Source organism: Ovis canadensis, chromosome 1 (genome assembly GCF_042477335.2).
Source record: "Ovis canadensis isolate MfBH-ARS-UI-01 breed Bighorn chromosome 1, ARS-UI_OviCan_v2, whole genome shotgun sequence".
In the NCBI taxonomy this organism is placed as follows: Eukaryota; Metazoa; Chordata; class Mammalia; order Artiodactyla; family Bovidae; genus Ovis; species Ovis canadensis.
Window position 1 is genome coordinate 100,930,708 of NC_091245.1, and position 17,072 is coordinate 100,947,779.

The following is a 17,072-nucleotide window of genomic DNA, read 5'->3' on the forward strand; positions in this document are numbered from 1 at the left end:
AATGAATATAGAGGATGGAGAAAACTTTACATAGCCCTTTTTCTTATGAGCCTTCCAAACGTTGTCATAATTCTGAGGGGAAAAAGTAATGTCTAGATAAGCAATTTTCTGATGATCTCTGTGTGGAGATTGAACTTAGTAAAGAAAAGGCTTGGTTAACATTTATCCACCATTTCTAGCTAAAGAATTTAGACTGCATCTGGTTGGGCAGTAGGGAGTCATCATTGAAGAGTTTTGAGAAAAGGATGGCAAAGAACATTTTGGGGCAGTGATGTTAGTGGGTTATCATAGGGAATTGGAGGCATGGAGAGTAACCAATGGTGAAGGCAGAACTTTGGCCGAGAGGTAAACTGTTGAAATGGAAAGGAAGGAGTTGATTTGAGAGCTATCATTTTTAAGTCAAGAAGATTTGATTAGAACTGAAATGGACTACAGTGAGAAGGGAGTCAATGGTAACCCTCAGGCAGGGTTTTTAGATTTCTTCACAGATAAGAATTCCCAAGGGAGCTTGTTTAAAATATGGATTCTAGGTCACCTCTTTTCCAAAAAGAGGATTCTGAATCCACAAATCAAGAATGGAATCTGGAATCTATATTTTTAAAAAACACACACAAAAGGATTTCGAGTGAAGTTGGTTCTGTTCTCAAGAAATGTCACTCCCAAGTTTTTATTTGTTTTCATTTGTGGAGTTTTTAGATTTTTTTAAATTTCTTTTTGTAAATATTATTTTATTATGGCAAAAACTTAATATGAGATCTACCTTCTTAACAAATGTTTAAGTGTATGATACATTATCACTGACTACAAGTACAATGTCATACAGCAGATCTCTAGAGTTTAATCATCTTGCTTAGCTGAAACTTAAGGCCTGCTGATTGATAATTCCCTACTTCCCTCTCCCCGCCACCCTACCCTGTCCCTAGCAGCCAACATCCCACTGATTCTATTCAGCTATTATAGATAATTCTGTAAGTAGAATCGAGCATATTTATCTTTCTGTGGCTGGCTTATTTCACTTAGCATAACGTCCTCATGATTTATCACAGCGGAATTTCCTTTTTTTAAGGCTGGCGAGTATTCCATTGTATGTATATACTAATTTTTCCTTATCCAGGCATTTGTCAGTGAACATTCAGGTTGTTTCCACATCTTAGCTATTGTGATAATGCTGCAGTGAACATGAGAATGCTAACACTTCTCCAGGATCCTGATTTCAGTTCTTTTGGGTAAATACCCAGAAGTGGGATTGCTGGATCATATGGTAGTTCTATTTTTAATTTTGAGAAACTTCCATATTTTCCAGAGTGGTTGTACCATTTTGTATTCCCACCAACAGTGTGCAGGGGTTCCAATATCTCCCCATCTTCATCAATACTTTATATAATATATATATATTATTTGGGGGCTTCCCTGGTGGCTCAGAGGATAAAGCATCTGCCTGCAATCCCGGAGACCTGGATTTGACCCCTGGGTCGGGAAGATCCCCTGGAGAAGGAAATGGCAACCCACTCCAGTACTTTTGCCTGGAAAATTCCATGGACAGAGAAGCCTGGTAGGCTACAGTCCATGTGGTCGCAAAGAGTCAGACACAACTGAGCAACTTCACTCACTATATATTTTATATATATTTTTATATATATTTATAAAATATATATAATATATATATTATATATATATATATATATATATGAAATATCTATCCTGACAGGTATGAGGTGGTATTTCATTAAGGTTTTGATTGCACTTCCCTGATGATTAGTGACATTGAGCATTTTTTATATACATATATATTACTGGCCACCTGATGTGAAAAGCTGACTCACTGGAAAAGACCCTGTTGCTGGGAAAGATGGAGGGCAGGAGAAGAGGGCAACAGAGGATGAGAGGGGTGGATGGTATCAACTCAATGGACATGAGTTTGAGCAAACTGGGCGATAATGAAGGACGCCTGGCATGTTGCACTGTGCGGGGTTGCAAAGAAGTCAGACACGACTGAACAGTACCTATTGGTCATCTTATGTGTTTGGAAAAATGGCTACTCAAGTCTTTAGCCCATTTTTTGCTATTAAGTTGTAGGACATTACCCCAAGTTTTCAAAACTAGGAGACTATGAGGGCCCTCTATCTATAAAAGTGGGAAGGTCAGCATAGAGGCCAACTCAGGAAGTAAATGCATCATGTCACTCTGGCCTTCAGTTTGGAGAAAGGAGTTTTTCCAGCTCACCATCTTCTGCCTCAGGAGGCAGAACAAAGTTGGATGTAGGTAGAGGCGAAGAAGTAGACATAGCCATTTTAGGTTTTAAGGATTTGTTTCCTTTTTATTTTTCATCAGTATTTTTCATTTAATTTTTTTACATCAACAGAGTTGGATTTAGGGTTCCCCAGGAGAGTAAGGGGAGATGGATGGGTCCCTCCAGGGAGGTGCAGGGGAGAGGGCTGCGTCCAGCAAGTGAAGGGTGAAGAGAGAGGGCGCACACTCATACACTGGGCACTGGAGAAGGCAGTTCTTTGAGCACAGACATCAGAGAGTTAAACAGTCACCACCTGGTTCACTTTTACAAAATGGGAGTGACCATAGGGTAGGGGCACCAGACGCAGCAGGAGGAGGCTGAATTTGGATTTTCTTTTTTTGTTTTCACTTTTTCCTTTTAACTTTTTAACATTTACAAACAGCTAAAAACTACAACACATCACAGCTACAGTGTTGGGGGTGGAGGACGGGGGCACCCAAGAAAGCAACCACATGGGGCGGGGGCGGGGGGCAGGGGCAGCTTAACCTACATGGGCTATCCGATGGAGAGGGTGAGATGGGGAAACTGAGGCTTCTGGTCCCTGCATTAGGGGTCCCTGGCTTACTGCTGAAACTCTTCCCACTTTGCAGGAGTTGCTGGGAAAGCCCGGTGCCTGCCCCGCCCCAGCGCCTTGTGCTTTGGATCTGCTGGTTTGACCACATACTGGTTTCTTCCCCTCCCCTGCTGCTCTGCCTGGGGGGACAGTCGAGGTGGGAGGGCAGCTGTGCTCTTCCTATCTGTGCTGTGTAGTGGGGAGAGCCTCTCACTCCAGAGGAGGCCTGTGCTTCTTGAGAGACGGGGAGGGATGAACCTTGTCAGGTGCCCTTGGCTGTCCCTAGACTGTGAGACTCTTCTCCCAGCCTGCCGAGGCTCCTGCCACCCAGGCCAGGCTCAGAAACAAGATTAGGGGAGGTACTGTGGGGGTCAGGTACTTGTGTGTGTGTCCACTGAAATTACCCTTGGCTTGTATTTTAGGACAGTATAATGACACCCCCACCCCACAGCATACACACACACACATACATAAGTGTACACAAGCATTCACACATACACAGTCCTGCTGAGCTGCCTCAGAACTTAATATATAAATAAATAAGAATCAGAAAGCTAATTTCAAAAAATTCAGGCTTCTTGTAGCCCAAATTGAGGGGGAACTGGAGGCCAGGGGGCTGAGGTTTATTGCTACTTCCCCAGCATCCAACAAGAGGCATGAGAGGGCACTCTAGGCCCTTCCAACTCTAAGTTCTTTTGGTCCATGTTCTACATCAAGCCCTAGCCCTTGGCATAACCACCTGCTTGTGGTTTTGCCAGAGCCCAGGCAGAGGGAATAAGGGGGAAGGCAGGAAGCCTGTTCTAAAGCCCCAGGAGCTGGGAAGAGCAAGGGCCTCTCACTAACACTGGGGGAGAAGGGTGGGGCCAAGCCTTCTCTTGTGCAAAGTCAGGGGTGGTAGGAGGTGGGAAATAGAGCTGCACCCCAAATCTGGGATGGAGGAGCCTTCCCTGTAGTCCCTGCCCACGGGGTCCCACACATGCACACACATACATACACACACACTCACGCATACATGGCTAAGACACTAAACAGGAGGCGGGGAACGAGGGCTCTGGCAGCCAGGATGGCAGGGCAGGGAACGGGAAGAGGAAATTGTTGGTCTCACAGTGTGCCTGCCACCCGCAAACCCCCAGAGATTCCCTCACTGCAGCACCTGCCCCCGAGTCTCGGGCAGCTTCAGGGCCAGAGAACTCCCGAGGGCAAGGGCAGCAGAGGCAAAGAGGATGGGGGCAGCCTTGGTGATTCCCACAAATGACGTGAAGATGCTGATCCCCAGCACAGCTGCCAGCTTACACAGGGCATTCAGGAAGCCGAAGGCTGTGGTCCTGTTCAGGAGTCCCCCAGCACAGCAAACAGGATGGAGGGGCCAGAGAGGGAGACAAAGGAAGGGTCATGGGAGGATTTGTGGGGGAAGAGGGGCAGGTGGAGAGGGCCGGCAGTGTCCAAGAGGGAGAGGAAGAATGGAGCAATTAGAGAGAAGGGGTGCACACCAGGGAATACAGATAAATTGGGAGACAAGGGGGAAGGGACACCAAAAAATTAGGTTAATAGTTAAGACTTCAAGGAGTGAATATAAAAGCTACTAGCTTAAAAAAAAATGCTACCAGCTTTTTTTTTTTCTTTTTTTTTTTTTTTTTTTTTTTGCTACCAGCTTTTAGAAGAGAAACTCAAGGGGAATATGTGCCCTTTTACCCCTAGAGATGCCTTTCCCCATCAGCCCCCTTCCTCACCCCATTTCTGTCCTGCCCTCTGAGCCCTAAACCTGCTGCCCTGCCCCTACCACACGCCTGTTACCTCTTGTCCGAGGGGTAGAGTTCAACAGTCAACACGTCCAGCGCGTTCCAGGATGCGATGCTGACCCCCCCGAAAAGGCAGAGCAGAGCGATCATGGCAGACTCACTGTTCCCAAAAGACAGGAAGAAGCAGGAGACACAGGACATCACGCTGGAGCCAGCTGGAGCCAGGGAGGAAGAAAGCAGTGTGAGTGTGGCCGTGATGGAAGCCACCCACAGCCCACTCTGTCCCTTCGACCAGGATGAGACACTTTCTTTGCCAGCGTACCCAAAAGGAAGTTTTCTCCCTCATCTCCAACCTCACTTACATTGTCTTTTTATTAACAGTATCAGTACCAACCATTCCTTGGTGCAAGCTATGCACCAGACAGCTGGATGGTTTACACACATGACTAATAAGTCAGCCTCCTAAGAGGTACTGTCATCACTGCCATGTTGCAGATGAGACAGCTGGCTTCACAGAGGTGAGTAACTTACCTAAGAAGGCAGTGGAGCTGAGATTCAAAACCCAAGACCCCAAAGCCTGTATCCTAGACTTGCTATTCTGCCCACCTCCTATCCCCAGAGGAGCTTCCTCACCAGACCCCACCTGGTCATGCAGCCCCCACCTCCCCCCACTCCCTCCAACCAGAAGACATAAGAGACAGACCCTTCTCTGGCTAAACTTTCCACAGACTAAGGTTAGAAGCCCAGTGACGGCCATGCCCTCCCCCCGGCCTCCTAGTCAGTTCTGACACACCACCACCCAGCCTCTCCCTCTTACCAAGCATTCGGAGCCTGCCAATCTTGTCCATGAGCAGAGCAGACACAATGTTCCCAGGAAGCACAGCCAGTGTCCCCAAGAAGCTGACAAAATACACCATGTAGGCGCCTTCACCCGTCCCCGTCACGTCCAGGGGGCAGCCCTCCTTGTTGTGCAGGAATGTGCTATTCACCAGACGGCTGTTCACAAACTTGTACTCAAACAGGTCTGGGGGCGAAGGCCAAGAGAGGCAGACAATCATGGCACATGTGAGAGGGAGGCTGCTATTGCTTATGCTCAGGGCTCTGCCTTTGAGGGGTTTAGCAGGCGGGGCTCTCAGAATCAGTCAGGACACTATGGTAAAACATCAGATAACATCACCGTAGGAGCTAGGATCCTTTTATGTCATAAAATGACCATAGTTTACCAAATGAAACAATGCACTTGGCTGTTTCTATGTTTTCTCCTAATGATGTCTACTACTTTCTTATTCATTCTTTTTGTCTGCTCTAGCTAACTATAAGCAGTAGCAGAGCCAGAAGTTTAGGACAAATTACTGAGCAAATATTAAAAAGAATCCTATCCATTTTTTTTTTCCCTGCAAGATAGGAAAACTCAGCACTCCATTTAGAGGTGGGAAACCTCAGTCTAGCTCACAAAACCAGCATTTCATGTGCATTTAGTTTGAGAATCCCTGTTAAAGAAAGGGATTAAGGCCCTGACTCCCTTTTCTCCACCAAATATCCCTTTTATTGGTTTTTTTTTTTTTCCCAAGGCTGCTCTTTTGAATGATTTTGCCCTCTTCAAAAGTGCATTAATATCACAATATTGAGTTGCTTCAATTCTAGCCAAAAGCAAACAAACAATGTTTTTGTCAGACATTCTACTTAACTACAGAAAAATGATCAATTACCATTAGATTGTTGTAATTGCTGGTAGTAACTAACAGACCCCCCTATCACCTCCAAGGCTCTGAAGAGCTCAGCTTGAGAACCCTGAGTTAGAGAATGAAGAAGGTTCCCTTTCTCCAGCTCAGGGTCCGCCCAATCCTTTGGTCTGTCAGCCTCTAGCCTTCCCACCTTACCAGTGTTATAGAACACGGTGTTGATGAACGTGCAGTTGCGGAAAAATGTGTTGCTGGATGTGACATCCTCGAAATAACACTCCTCAAACAGGGAGTCCTCAAAGGACACTGACTTCAGACGTAGCCCAATGAACCTGTAAAGCCAGGATGATGAAAGCCACCTTCCCCTCATTCTTACACCCTCCTCCAACACTCATGAAGTAACAGTGAAGTAAGACAGGAAGCTGCAGGATTCAGAAGAACCACGGGTCTTTGCCCCCAAACACCTTGTCTCTGAACCCCCAGACTCACAAAAAAGGCAAAGGGTAGGAGGGATGGAAGGGGTGAAGCTCAAAGATCCCCACATACTTGTCATTGAAGTACTGTCCCCCTCGGTGGATCTGATTCTCCAAGGTGAAGTTAAAAGTTACATGCTCCACACGTTCCCCAGGAAACACTTTGGTGCGGGCTGCATAGTCCACCGCTTGGAGATGGCGGATCATGTCGGGAAACCAGACAGTCAGGCCATAGTAGCTGAAGCGTCAAGGGCAATGGAATCAGGGCTCATGGATTAGAACCACACAGTCCAGAAGGAGAAAGAAACAGAGGAGTCAGCCCATGTTAGGACCGTGCTCACCTCCCCAGCCTCATCTCATCTCATCTTTCACCAGCTGCTGTGGTTCTGAGGGATTTCAGGTTCTTCTAACCCTCCTGCCTATTACTTCTTACCTCCCAGGCATTTGCTCTACCTCCTATTTAAAACAGTCTCCCCATCCCACCCTCAGCCTAACTCCTATTCATCCTTTAGGACTTACATCCCCTCTCCAGCCTACCAGCAATCTGGGCTGGGAAGCCTGTTCCCAGTGCACATCCCCCACCATGGCACTCCTCATTGCAGCTAGTTTGTCTAGCTCCTAGACCAAGATGTAAACTCCATGAGGACTGAGACCACATCTATTCCATCCCAGCAGAGTACCTGGCACAGAATAGAAGCTTAATACTGTTCTGCCTATAATATAAGTTTGTTGGATTAAGAAGTGAGGTAGAGGAGCCGGGTGGACTATCAGAGGGGATCCAAACAGCACCTTCCCTCATTATTCATCCCCTTCATTTCCATTTTCTCCACCTCTCTCCCAACCCACAGACCATCACATCCAGCACTTCCAACCCAGCCCACCCAGCTCCTCACCTGAATGACATGGTGAACCACACACCCATCATCATCAGAGTGATGCGGCGGTATTCTGGACCAAAACAAGAGAGGAAATTCCCCCAGACCTAGGCGGAATAGGACAGTCATACAGAGGCTGCCAGCCAGTAGTTCTAGCACCTCCAGATCCCAGGTTTTCTGCCCTATCAGCTCCCTCCAGTTCACAATCACCCCCACGCCCAAGCTCCAGCCCTGCCCTCCTCTCCACTTCTCCACCATCCCCGCCCCCATTACCTGCCCTCCCAGGCTCAAGGCCCGGACCCCCCAGCGCTGGTACCAAGCCCCCGTGTCGGACTGGATCTCAATCAACTCATCCTCCTGATGAATTGTCTTAATGTGGGTTACCTGGGGTCAAAATAAGGAGTGAGCAGTCACTTAGTCTGTACTTTCCAGCCCTTCCAAGTACCCCAATTTCTCCTGTGGTAGCGAGTGGGAAATGGGAGGGAGACGTGATACCCTGAGAGATCCCACTGAGATCTCAGTGTGGCCTAGGAAGGTGGGGGTGAGAAGTCCAGGGAGGGGCCAGGTGTGGGCACTCGGAGGTCTGAGGGGAGGACTGTGGCTTACCGAGAAGACTCGCTCAGGATGCCCCTTGGCTCGCATGTTGGTGTCATGGACCTGCTTCAGTACCATCCAGGCCTCATCATGCTTCCCATTCTAGAGCCACAGAAACAATCCCCACATCCGGGTCAGCCCCTCCCTGACCCGGGGCTACAGATCCCCCTCTCTCAACCTGACCTAGGGGCACAACCACCAACCACTCCCAAAGAGCCCAAGGGGGAGCACAGCCAGAGGTAACCTGGCTTGGGCAAGAGTCAGGACCCCTCGGCACAATGGAGAGAGAAACTGAAAACGAGGGAAATGAAGGTGATGGGCGAGTATGTAGGCAGAGCAGGAGCATCCTCACCCTGCTGGGTCAGGAAGAAGTAGGGGGAGGGTGGGCTGTAGGAGGGCCAGGGTCAGGACCCCTGCTTGCAAAACCCTAAGCCACCCATGGTGAAGCAGGTCCTCTGGTTTTAACACCCACAGAACTCCTCTGGAAATACATTCTAAGACAAAGGAAGTAAGATCAAGGCCCCCCAGACCTTGGACCCTGGGAAAGGAAGGCTGCCACGTGGCCCAGACCCAGCCCATGGTGGGTGTTTGACTGCAGGAGCCCCTGCTGCCCTCCCCCGAGCCCAGCCCCAGCCCCATTCACCTCCAGGAAGAAACGGGGGCTTTCAGGCTGTGTGGTCAGAGCCCCAATGGCAAACACAGAAGGGAAAGCGCAGACGAGGACAAAGACCCTCCAGCTGTGGAACTGGTAAGCAGACCCCATCTGAAAGCTCCACCCTGGCAAGGACAGAGTCACAGCGTCAGCAGAGAGGCCAGAGACTGTAGAGTCCTACCATAGGGAGCACAGGAGAGGAGAGAGAGTCTCGGGTACATGTTCTGGGGGCTGCTCACCATAGTGAGGGATGATGGCCCAGGCCATAGCAGCTGCGTACACTCCACCGATCATCCAAAACATGCAGAGCCAGCTCAAATGCTCCCCACGTTTCTCCTGTGCCAGAAACTCCGAGAAATAGGAGAAGACGATGGGGATGGACCCTCCGATCCTGGAGGGCATTGCAAGAATTCAGCGTTGGAAAATGGCTATATTCCTGATCCCATACCCTAGCGCTCTGGATTCCCAAGTCCCTTTCATCTTCTGAACCTTTTAAAGAGAAACTCCTCATCACCATGCCCTATAAGCTCCCTCACCACCAGCCATCAGGCACCCATCCTTGGGACCCTAGGAGACAGGCAGGCAGGTCTCAGGGAATAGGAAGGAACAAACATTGAATCTTGAAGATGACTACAGAGTTGGAAGGGAGAGCCGATACTCACAGAAAAGAGGAGAAATCCCCAAAGGGAGAAGAGCAAGAGGAATCTGAGGAAGCAGGCCAGAAGAGAGCTGGCAGACAATGCGGAGGGGACATGCAGGTGGCAGAGGACGTGCAGAAGTTGGGTGGCTCAGGGCTGCAGAGTTCTGGCAGGTGTGGGTATGAACAAGGTTTGTTGTTGAATGCAGGAAATATTTATGCTCTGAGAAAGGGATAACCACAGATAACCAACCAGGAGTGAAGTTGAGCCCCACTGGGTCTCTTGAGGGAACCAGGCTCAGAATGGGACTAAAAGGTAGGGTGGAGGACTCAGGAGTGAACCAGATATGGAATGGCAGTCTGGACAGACAGTAGACAGGTCCTGGACAGGGAGAAACTGGCCTGAAGGGAGAGGATTTCATTCATTCAGCTCACACATATTTGAGGTATAGCTGGTGTGCCTGCCACTATGCAGGGCCCTAGAAGTATAACAGCAACCAAGGTGCAGCCCTGCCTTTCAGGGGCTCACGAGGGGAACACTCACCCGACCCCAGAAAGGAGACGGCAGAAAAGGAAAGTGCCATAACCCTGGACGAAAGATGAGAAAAAGGCGAAGACACTGTTGACTGAGAGTGAGATGAGCAGACACTGTCTTCGACCCAGCCGATCAGCCAGCCCTCCCCAGAGGAAGGCTCCCACCATCATGCCCAGGTAGACAATGAGGCCTGAAGGAGGAGAACAGAGGCAGAGGGGGTATGAGCAGACACACTAAGGTTCTCCCACTCACCAGACATTTAAATGAGCTGAAACTGCAGCAGCATGGACAGAAGATCTGAAGGACTTGTAGGAGCTAAGTCTACCCAGAGATGAGATCAAGTGAGAGGATGCATTACATGAGCAAAGATGGAAGGTCATCTCTGCAGCCTGGAGGGTCAAAGGCAGAGATGCAGACATGAGCCAGCCCTAGACTTCTCCTTTCTTTCCCTCTCATTCCTTCTTGCTCGCTCTCACTCTCTTGCTGTCTCACACACACACACACACACACACACACACACACACACACACATGCATACACAATACCCCCATCTCTAGCTTGCCTGGAATGAGAAATGGATCTGCCTACATTCCCCAGACCTTCCCAGGATCCCCTCTAGCCTCTCTAACTTGATGCCCTCCAAGCAGCAAGAGGTGTCTCTCATGTTCCCTGGGAAAGAGGCTCCATTCCTTCAATCCTCCCAGGAAATCATACACACACACAAAAGTGAAAGTGAAAATCGCTCAGTTGTGTCCAATTCTTTGTGACCCCATGGACTGTAGCCCACAGGCTCTTCTGTCCCTGGAATTTTCCAGGAAAGAATACCAGAGTGGGTTGCCATTTCCTTCTCCAGGGTAACTTCCCGACCCAGGGATCAAACCCCAGTTTCCTGCATTACAGGCAGATTCTTTTAGAGCCACCATGGAAGCCCACATATAAATCCATTTTTTATTCCTTCCAGTTCCAATACTTCTGGTCCCAAAACTCCCCTGTTCCTTTCTTCCTTCATAAAATCAGAGTTGGAATTGGTCTTAAAAGTTATCTACTCCAAACTCTGCATTTTACCCAGGCCCAAGTCCAGCCCGAGGGAGAAGGAAACTGCCCAGGATCTCGTGGCAACTTGGTGACAGAGCAAGACCTGATCCCTTCTGAGGGATCCCCTTCTAGGGGATTTCCTCCCTTGGGATCTCCATCAGGAAGGGCCATTAAAGACCACTCGCTGGCCCCTGAACATTCCCAATGCTAACTGAGAGCAAGTGTGACCAGCTTCTCTGGCTGGATTCTTCCCAGCCCCCCACCACCCCAAACTGACTCTCTGCATTTAAATCAAGGAGTTTGGATACTGCCTTCTTGTTCCCCCCAAAAGGGGAAATAATCAGGGTAACAAGAGGAAAGGCTTTGAAGAAACATTAAATGGGGGTCCATCCCACCACAGCAGTCTCCTACAGAACTAAGCAGACCACCCCACAACTACAGGCCCAAGCCCCAGCCCATGTGCCTTTTCTCTTGCACAGGCAACCTCACCCTGACCCAGCCTCTAGAGGAGGGTGTCAGGGTTGGGGGAGTGGAGGTGGAGAGCATGACAGAGGAGCCCTGAGCTCTCCTGGGGATATCTTGGGACCAGGATCCTCAGGAATGCAGTGGTAAGGTCAGGAGCAGTTCTCAGGCACAGAGAACTGTTTTCCAGAATTTGGGGCGGGATGGGGCTGGAGCGAAACGTATCTTACCCAGCATGCCTTTGTTGGAGTCAGACAGGCACATGTCTTTCTCAGCACTGGGCAGCACGAAGCCCACCACGAAGACCTCAACGCCATCGGCCATCAGTGCCAGACCAAGTACGAAATAGAGTGTCCACTGGAAGCGGCCGTGGCCGCACTCCCGTAGGATGGCTTCATACTGCTGGGCTAGTTCTTCCCGTTCTTTCCGCCGCTGTGCTTCTCCCCGACCCCCCGGGGGACCCTCCCCATCACCCAAGCCCCCCCTCACTCCAGCCAGGGGCGCCCCATCTGCCATCCGCTCGCCTTTGCCCCCAGACTCTGCCCGGGGGATGCCCTGATATTCCCCCTCGTAGATCTCATCATCCTCGTCGTGGCCCTCGGTAGCATCGCTAGATGCGCCGCCTTCCTCCTCATCCTGGGCCCCTTCCCCGCGGTAATAGCCATCAGCAGGGGCGGGGAAGTCGTCATCATCGTCCTCCTCCTCAAAGCGGGAGTACGATCTCCGGGAATATTCGTCCTGGACTCTGTCCAGGCCCTTCACCACCTTCTTGGCTGCATGCTTCTTGACTTCCTTGGCAATGTCTTTGGCCCCACGGATGAAAGCTGCCCGGTCTCTGAAGCCCTCTTCCATGATGGGGCTTGGGGACTACTTCACCGAATCTTCCCCCCTTCTTTATTCTGATTTTGCACAAGGGCTCTTGGAGTCAGAAAGACCACTTCCCGGAGTTACTTAGATTAAATGTGTTTGAGTAACTCTGGGCACAGAATAGAATATAGGATCTGGCCAGTAAGTGTCTAGGAGGGGAAGGGAGGGAAGAACTTTGGCCTACACCCAGTTCAGTTGGGTGCATTGGGAAGGAAGAAGGGGAGAGGGGGGACCGGAAGGGGAGGGGGAGCCAGGTTGGGGAGGCTAAGCTGGGGAGCCAGGATAACTCAGAAAAGGCTGCTACTTCTCTTCCAGGAGCCTCTGGAGATCTAGAAAAAGATAAGAGGGAGAAAAAAGGAGGTTGTGAGGCCTAAGACACTGAAGAAGGCCAATATAGCACTCCTGCCGACCCAGAGCCCCACTTGGGCCTTGTGTTACAGAGATGGCCTGCTGGCCTCAAACCCAACTCAGGAAAAAAGGATGACTGTCTGGGCCTGCTATGGGCCATTCAGTATACGTCTCTTACTTTGACCTTGGAGACTAGACCCATGGGATTTGCTCCAAAGTCACGATCACCTACCCAGAGCCCATCTCCTGATCCCTGGCCCCACTTCAAGAATAGACCGTTTGCTTTACCACCCACCTGCCAAAGATAAAACAGGAAATGGAGAAACCAAAACTCCCTTCTCTAGTCTGGTCTGGGTTTCTTACTGGGAGCAGAGCTTGTGGGGAACGTATAGAAGGACAACTGAATCCTTCAACCTGTTGCCTTCAGACCACTGATGGCATCTGAATATGGGGCTTTATGGTCCTTCCTCAGATTCCATGTTTGTAGGCTTCACAAAGAAGAGTCTTCTCCCAACATAGCTCAGTGGGTGAAAGCTCAGCTTCCAGAATCAGACAGACTTAGATTTGACTTCCTGCTTCAACAGCTTACTAAGTGACCATGAGCATGTCTCTGATCCTCAAAGCCTTAGTTCCCTCTCATTAAAGAGGGGGAAGTAAGGATTAAATGACATAATGAGTATAAGCTCTTTACCATAATGCCTGGCACATAACAACTGATGAATAAATATTAGTTATTACTCTTTGTGGTGATAGTAAGGTGGTAAGATGACCTCCACTCCCTCACAAGACGTTAGAACGAAAGCCACCTGTGGATGCTCTTTAGCGTGAATGGCAGAAAGGGATACTGGCAAGGAGAGAGCTGGTTCAGTGCACAGCGCACGACAATCAGGTGACATAAGTTGAAATTCCAGCTCTGCCATTTACTAACTGATCTTGAGCAGGTTCCTGAACATCTCTAAACCTCAGAGTCCTTATATTTAAACTGGGGATAATAATCTCTATTTCTCCAGGTGGATGTGATAATTTAATCTCACGGCAGACCTTCTATTAGTTTCTTTCCTTCCTACTAGATTGAAAACTGTGAAAGAAGCAGCAAGGGCAAAGCGGGGGGGGGGGTCACATTTGGATGCTGTTGTAACCTCCCAATACAGAAGCCCAAAACCCCTCTGTGTTCAAACAAATGCCAGCAGCTGGACCCATACTGTCTGCTCCAGACAAACAATGGAAGACTCACAAAAAGGGAGACCTGGAATCTGAGGTCATGGGGAAAAAGGGGCAGACCAAAATCTAAAATAGAGGTAACGACTGGCTTGCCACCTTCCTTCAGGATGTCATAAATGGGCCCCCTTTCACCGGTGGGGGTAGGGGTGGAAAATCAAACACATACATTTCCAACATGGGCATCTAAGGTCTATGGTTGTACCTCCTTCCTCCATGGCCTCCCTTTCTAATCCCCCTTAATCCTTTCTGCTCCTCCTCCAAGAGTCAAGGAAAAGGGAGTCCATAAATACCGCATTGCGTAGGAGCTCATATAGAATGAAGGGGGCTTGGACCTCCCCTCCCCCACAAAAGACATCCTCCAGAGGCAAGCATGGGAGAAGCCCCTCTTCCTTTATAGAAGCAGAGGAAGCAGGACTAGATTCTGATCAGAGATCATTCCCCTAAAAATATGCCTTCATTAAATGTCACACATACACTTACACACACACACACACACACTTACACACACACACACTTACACACACACACACACAGTGGCCCAGGCAGAAGGAGTAAGTAATGCTATGTAGTTTAGAAAGAAGCACTGGCAAAGCAGAGCCCTACCCCCTCAGGTCAGATGTGAGCAGTGGACCACGATGACCAGAACCAGTGACCCCTATGTCACCTTCTTTCCTTGTGGTTCAAGGCCCAAACCATCCCCCATTGGAGAGAGGGAACAGTGGAATCCCCTTTTGGCATGCAATTTGCTTGCCTCACCTTTCCTTCCCTGTTAGGCTCTCCCCCCAAACCCTGGCACAGGCAGATGGGCCCAGCAGGAGCCACGCTCGGTGTTTGTTTACACTCTCCACCCCTGAGAGGAACCGGAAGGGCACAGAGGGCCCCGGAGCCACAGCAGGATGTGATGGCTCAGCAGCCAGCTCCCCCAGGGCCAACAAGCCCAGGAGCTCAGGAGGGAGAGAAAGAAGACAAATTCTTCAAGCTGGTGAGAAAGTGGTGCTATTTTTAGCCCCCAAAGCAGCACAGGGTGGCTAAGCTTGTGGGAGGGAGACAGACTCAGAGACGTAGAGGTTAAAGGAGACAAGATTCAGGGTTACAGGGCTCTTTAAGGTCGGTTGGCTTCACCTGATGGGAAAACATGCCCGAGAGATTTTCTGCAGAGGATGGGGGGAGGCAGGAGACTCTGAGCAAAGGCTTCCTCTCAGGATAACTCAGTCAGCCCAAGATTGGTTGTGGGGTGGGAAGGTCCAGAACCCCTCACCTCCATCAAAGCCCCTGACTTTGGAAGCCACCTGGATTTCCCAACCCACCCTAGCCCAGGTGACAAGGTCGTTAAGAAGCAATCACTTATCAAAACATTCATGGTTGCAGGGGAGAGAGGTGCTGGAGCACCCCTCCCCACCTCTGCTGGGTAACTGAGCCTCGATCCCCACCCCAGGACAGCCAAGGCTGCACCACTCCTGCCTACATACTACCCTACGGTTTGGAAGATGGAGTCTCCACAGTTCTGATGGGGAAAAGATCAAGGTGTCAGCTGAGAATGTCCAAGGAGGAATTCGGAGAGGCAGGGACCAGAATGCAAGGGGAGATCTTCAGGAGCGCAGGCATAGAGACCGCCCCTGCCAGCATCCGCGGCGACCCTCCCCATCCTGCCCTACTCTGGTATAAGAGCGGAGCCCCTAGAACTGACTGAACCCATTCTCCGAGCGCCTCCCCTCACCCTTGATTCTGCTGCTGGACTAGTGCCCATCAGCACTCAACACCCCTTCCCCCGACCCGACCCCGGAGCGACTGCCTGCTTCCAGCCCCACCCCCAACCATACCCCCAAGCCTGGTTGTTCACCACCTCTATCTACCCAACATTTCCGTTCACCATTCCCTTTCTTCCCTCCTTCATCTGCCCTTCCTCCACCAACCCCCTCCCCCCACACACACCCCACAAACCCAACCACTCCCCCCCCCCCCCGACCCGCAACCCAAGTCCAGGTGCACAGACTGAGGCAGCATATATTCTCCCGCCCCAGCCAAGGTCATCTATCACGCGGGGCGAGGGGGAGAGGTGGAGGGGGTGCAAGATGAGTTGGGAATTGGAGTTTGAGGGAACCCTATTCCACCTTACAAGCCCCCACCCCCGTTAACATCTGAGGAGAGTAGTATGAGCTTGGTTAAGGTAGAGAAAAACACCCCTCCTCCACACATATATATATGTATAAATATATATATTTCCTTCTCTGATCAACACAGCAACCGCCATAAATGTCCATTCAAACCACCAGCAATCCCGTCACCCCCGATGAGGGACGGTCACCCTCCCCACAAGCAAAGCATCGGAAGATAAAATGGCTGCAAGACAAGGCGAGGATGCTTCTGCCCGGGGGCGGGGTGGAGCTGAGAAACTGAGAGAGGGGTCTCACCTGGGCTGGGTCCCCCAGATAAGGGAGTCCGGGTGAGGGCGGGGGTCCCGGCGGTGGGGCAGGCGGCAGCGGCGTCTGCTCTGGGTACCAAGGGAAGCAGCAATGCAGACCTGCCCCCCCACGGGCTCCAGCCCCGCCTCCGCCCTCCCCCCGCCCTCCCCCGCCCCCCCGCACCAGTGAGCATCGGGAGAGACCATTGTTGGGGGGTGGGGGGTGGAAGAAAAAAGAGGATGGGGAGGAACTCGGGGCTGGGGAGAGGCGGTGAGGGAGCTGGAGGGGCTGTCACAGGGGCAGCTGGAGATGACACCAGCCCCTCCTAGTTAAAGACTAAAGGATCTAAGGAAAGTAATACTGATGTCGAGAAGGCAAGTGGGAAGACAGAAAGGGAGATGGTGAACGAGGCAGCCCCTTCCTCAGAGCCTCAGTCCCAGAATGGCAAGACCCACAAATGTTAGGGACTCGCTCTGCCTTCAAATCGCCTCCCTTTCCCTTCCTCACTGTTCCTAGCCAAACTCCCAAATCTGGACTGCTCACACTCCAAGTTTACCTGGCTGTTTCACAGGAAGCAAGAATAACAAAATGTGGTTTTTATCCTAAACTGCCAGAGAAGGAAACTCCTGGATCCTTGGTATCTCTTTCCAGACTATTTATTTCCAATCAGACCTCCTTGTCCTCCGTTCTGCTGGTGACAGCAGAGG

General features: G+C 50.4%; 1 protein-coding gene and 1 long non-coding RNA gene across 2 annotated transcripts; one reads left to right on the forward strand and one right to left on the reverse strand.

The window, feature by feature from the left end:
• Nucleotides 1-2,289: 2,289 nt before the first annotated feature.
• On the reverse strand, nt 2,290-16,475 carry SV2A (synaptic vesicle glycoprotein 2A). Its single transcript, XM_069573870.1, has 13 exons — nt 16,375-16,475; nt 11,758-12,723; nt 10,040-10,220; nt 9,098-9,249; nt 8,850-8,983; nt 8,219-8,308; nt 7,886-7,996; nt 7,631-7,719; nt 6,811-6,975; nt 6,463-6,596; nt 5,400-5,606; nt 4,638-4,797; nt 2,290-4,168 (listed from the first exon to the last, which is right to left on the reverse strand). Exons 2-13 carry the CDS (start codon nt 12,377-12,379, stop codon nt 3,985-3,987), a joined length of 2,229 nt encoding a protein of 742 aa, XP_069429971.1. The 5' UTR covers nt 12,380-12,723; nt 16,375-16,475; the 3' UTR covers nt 2,290-3,984.
• On the forward strand, nt 14,836-16,204 carry LOC138432544 (uncharacterized). The gene is made up of 2 exons (XR_011253896.1): nt 14,836-14,945; nt 15,399-16,204. It is a non-coding gene; the product is annotated as an uncharacterized lncRNA (long non-coding RNA).
• Nucleotides 16,476-17,072: the final 597 nt, after the last annotated feature.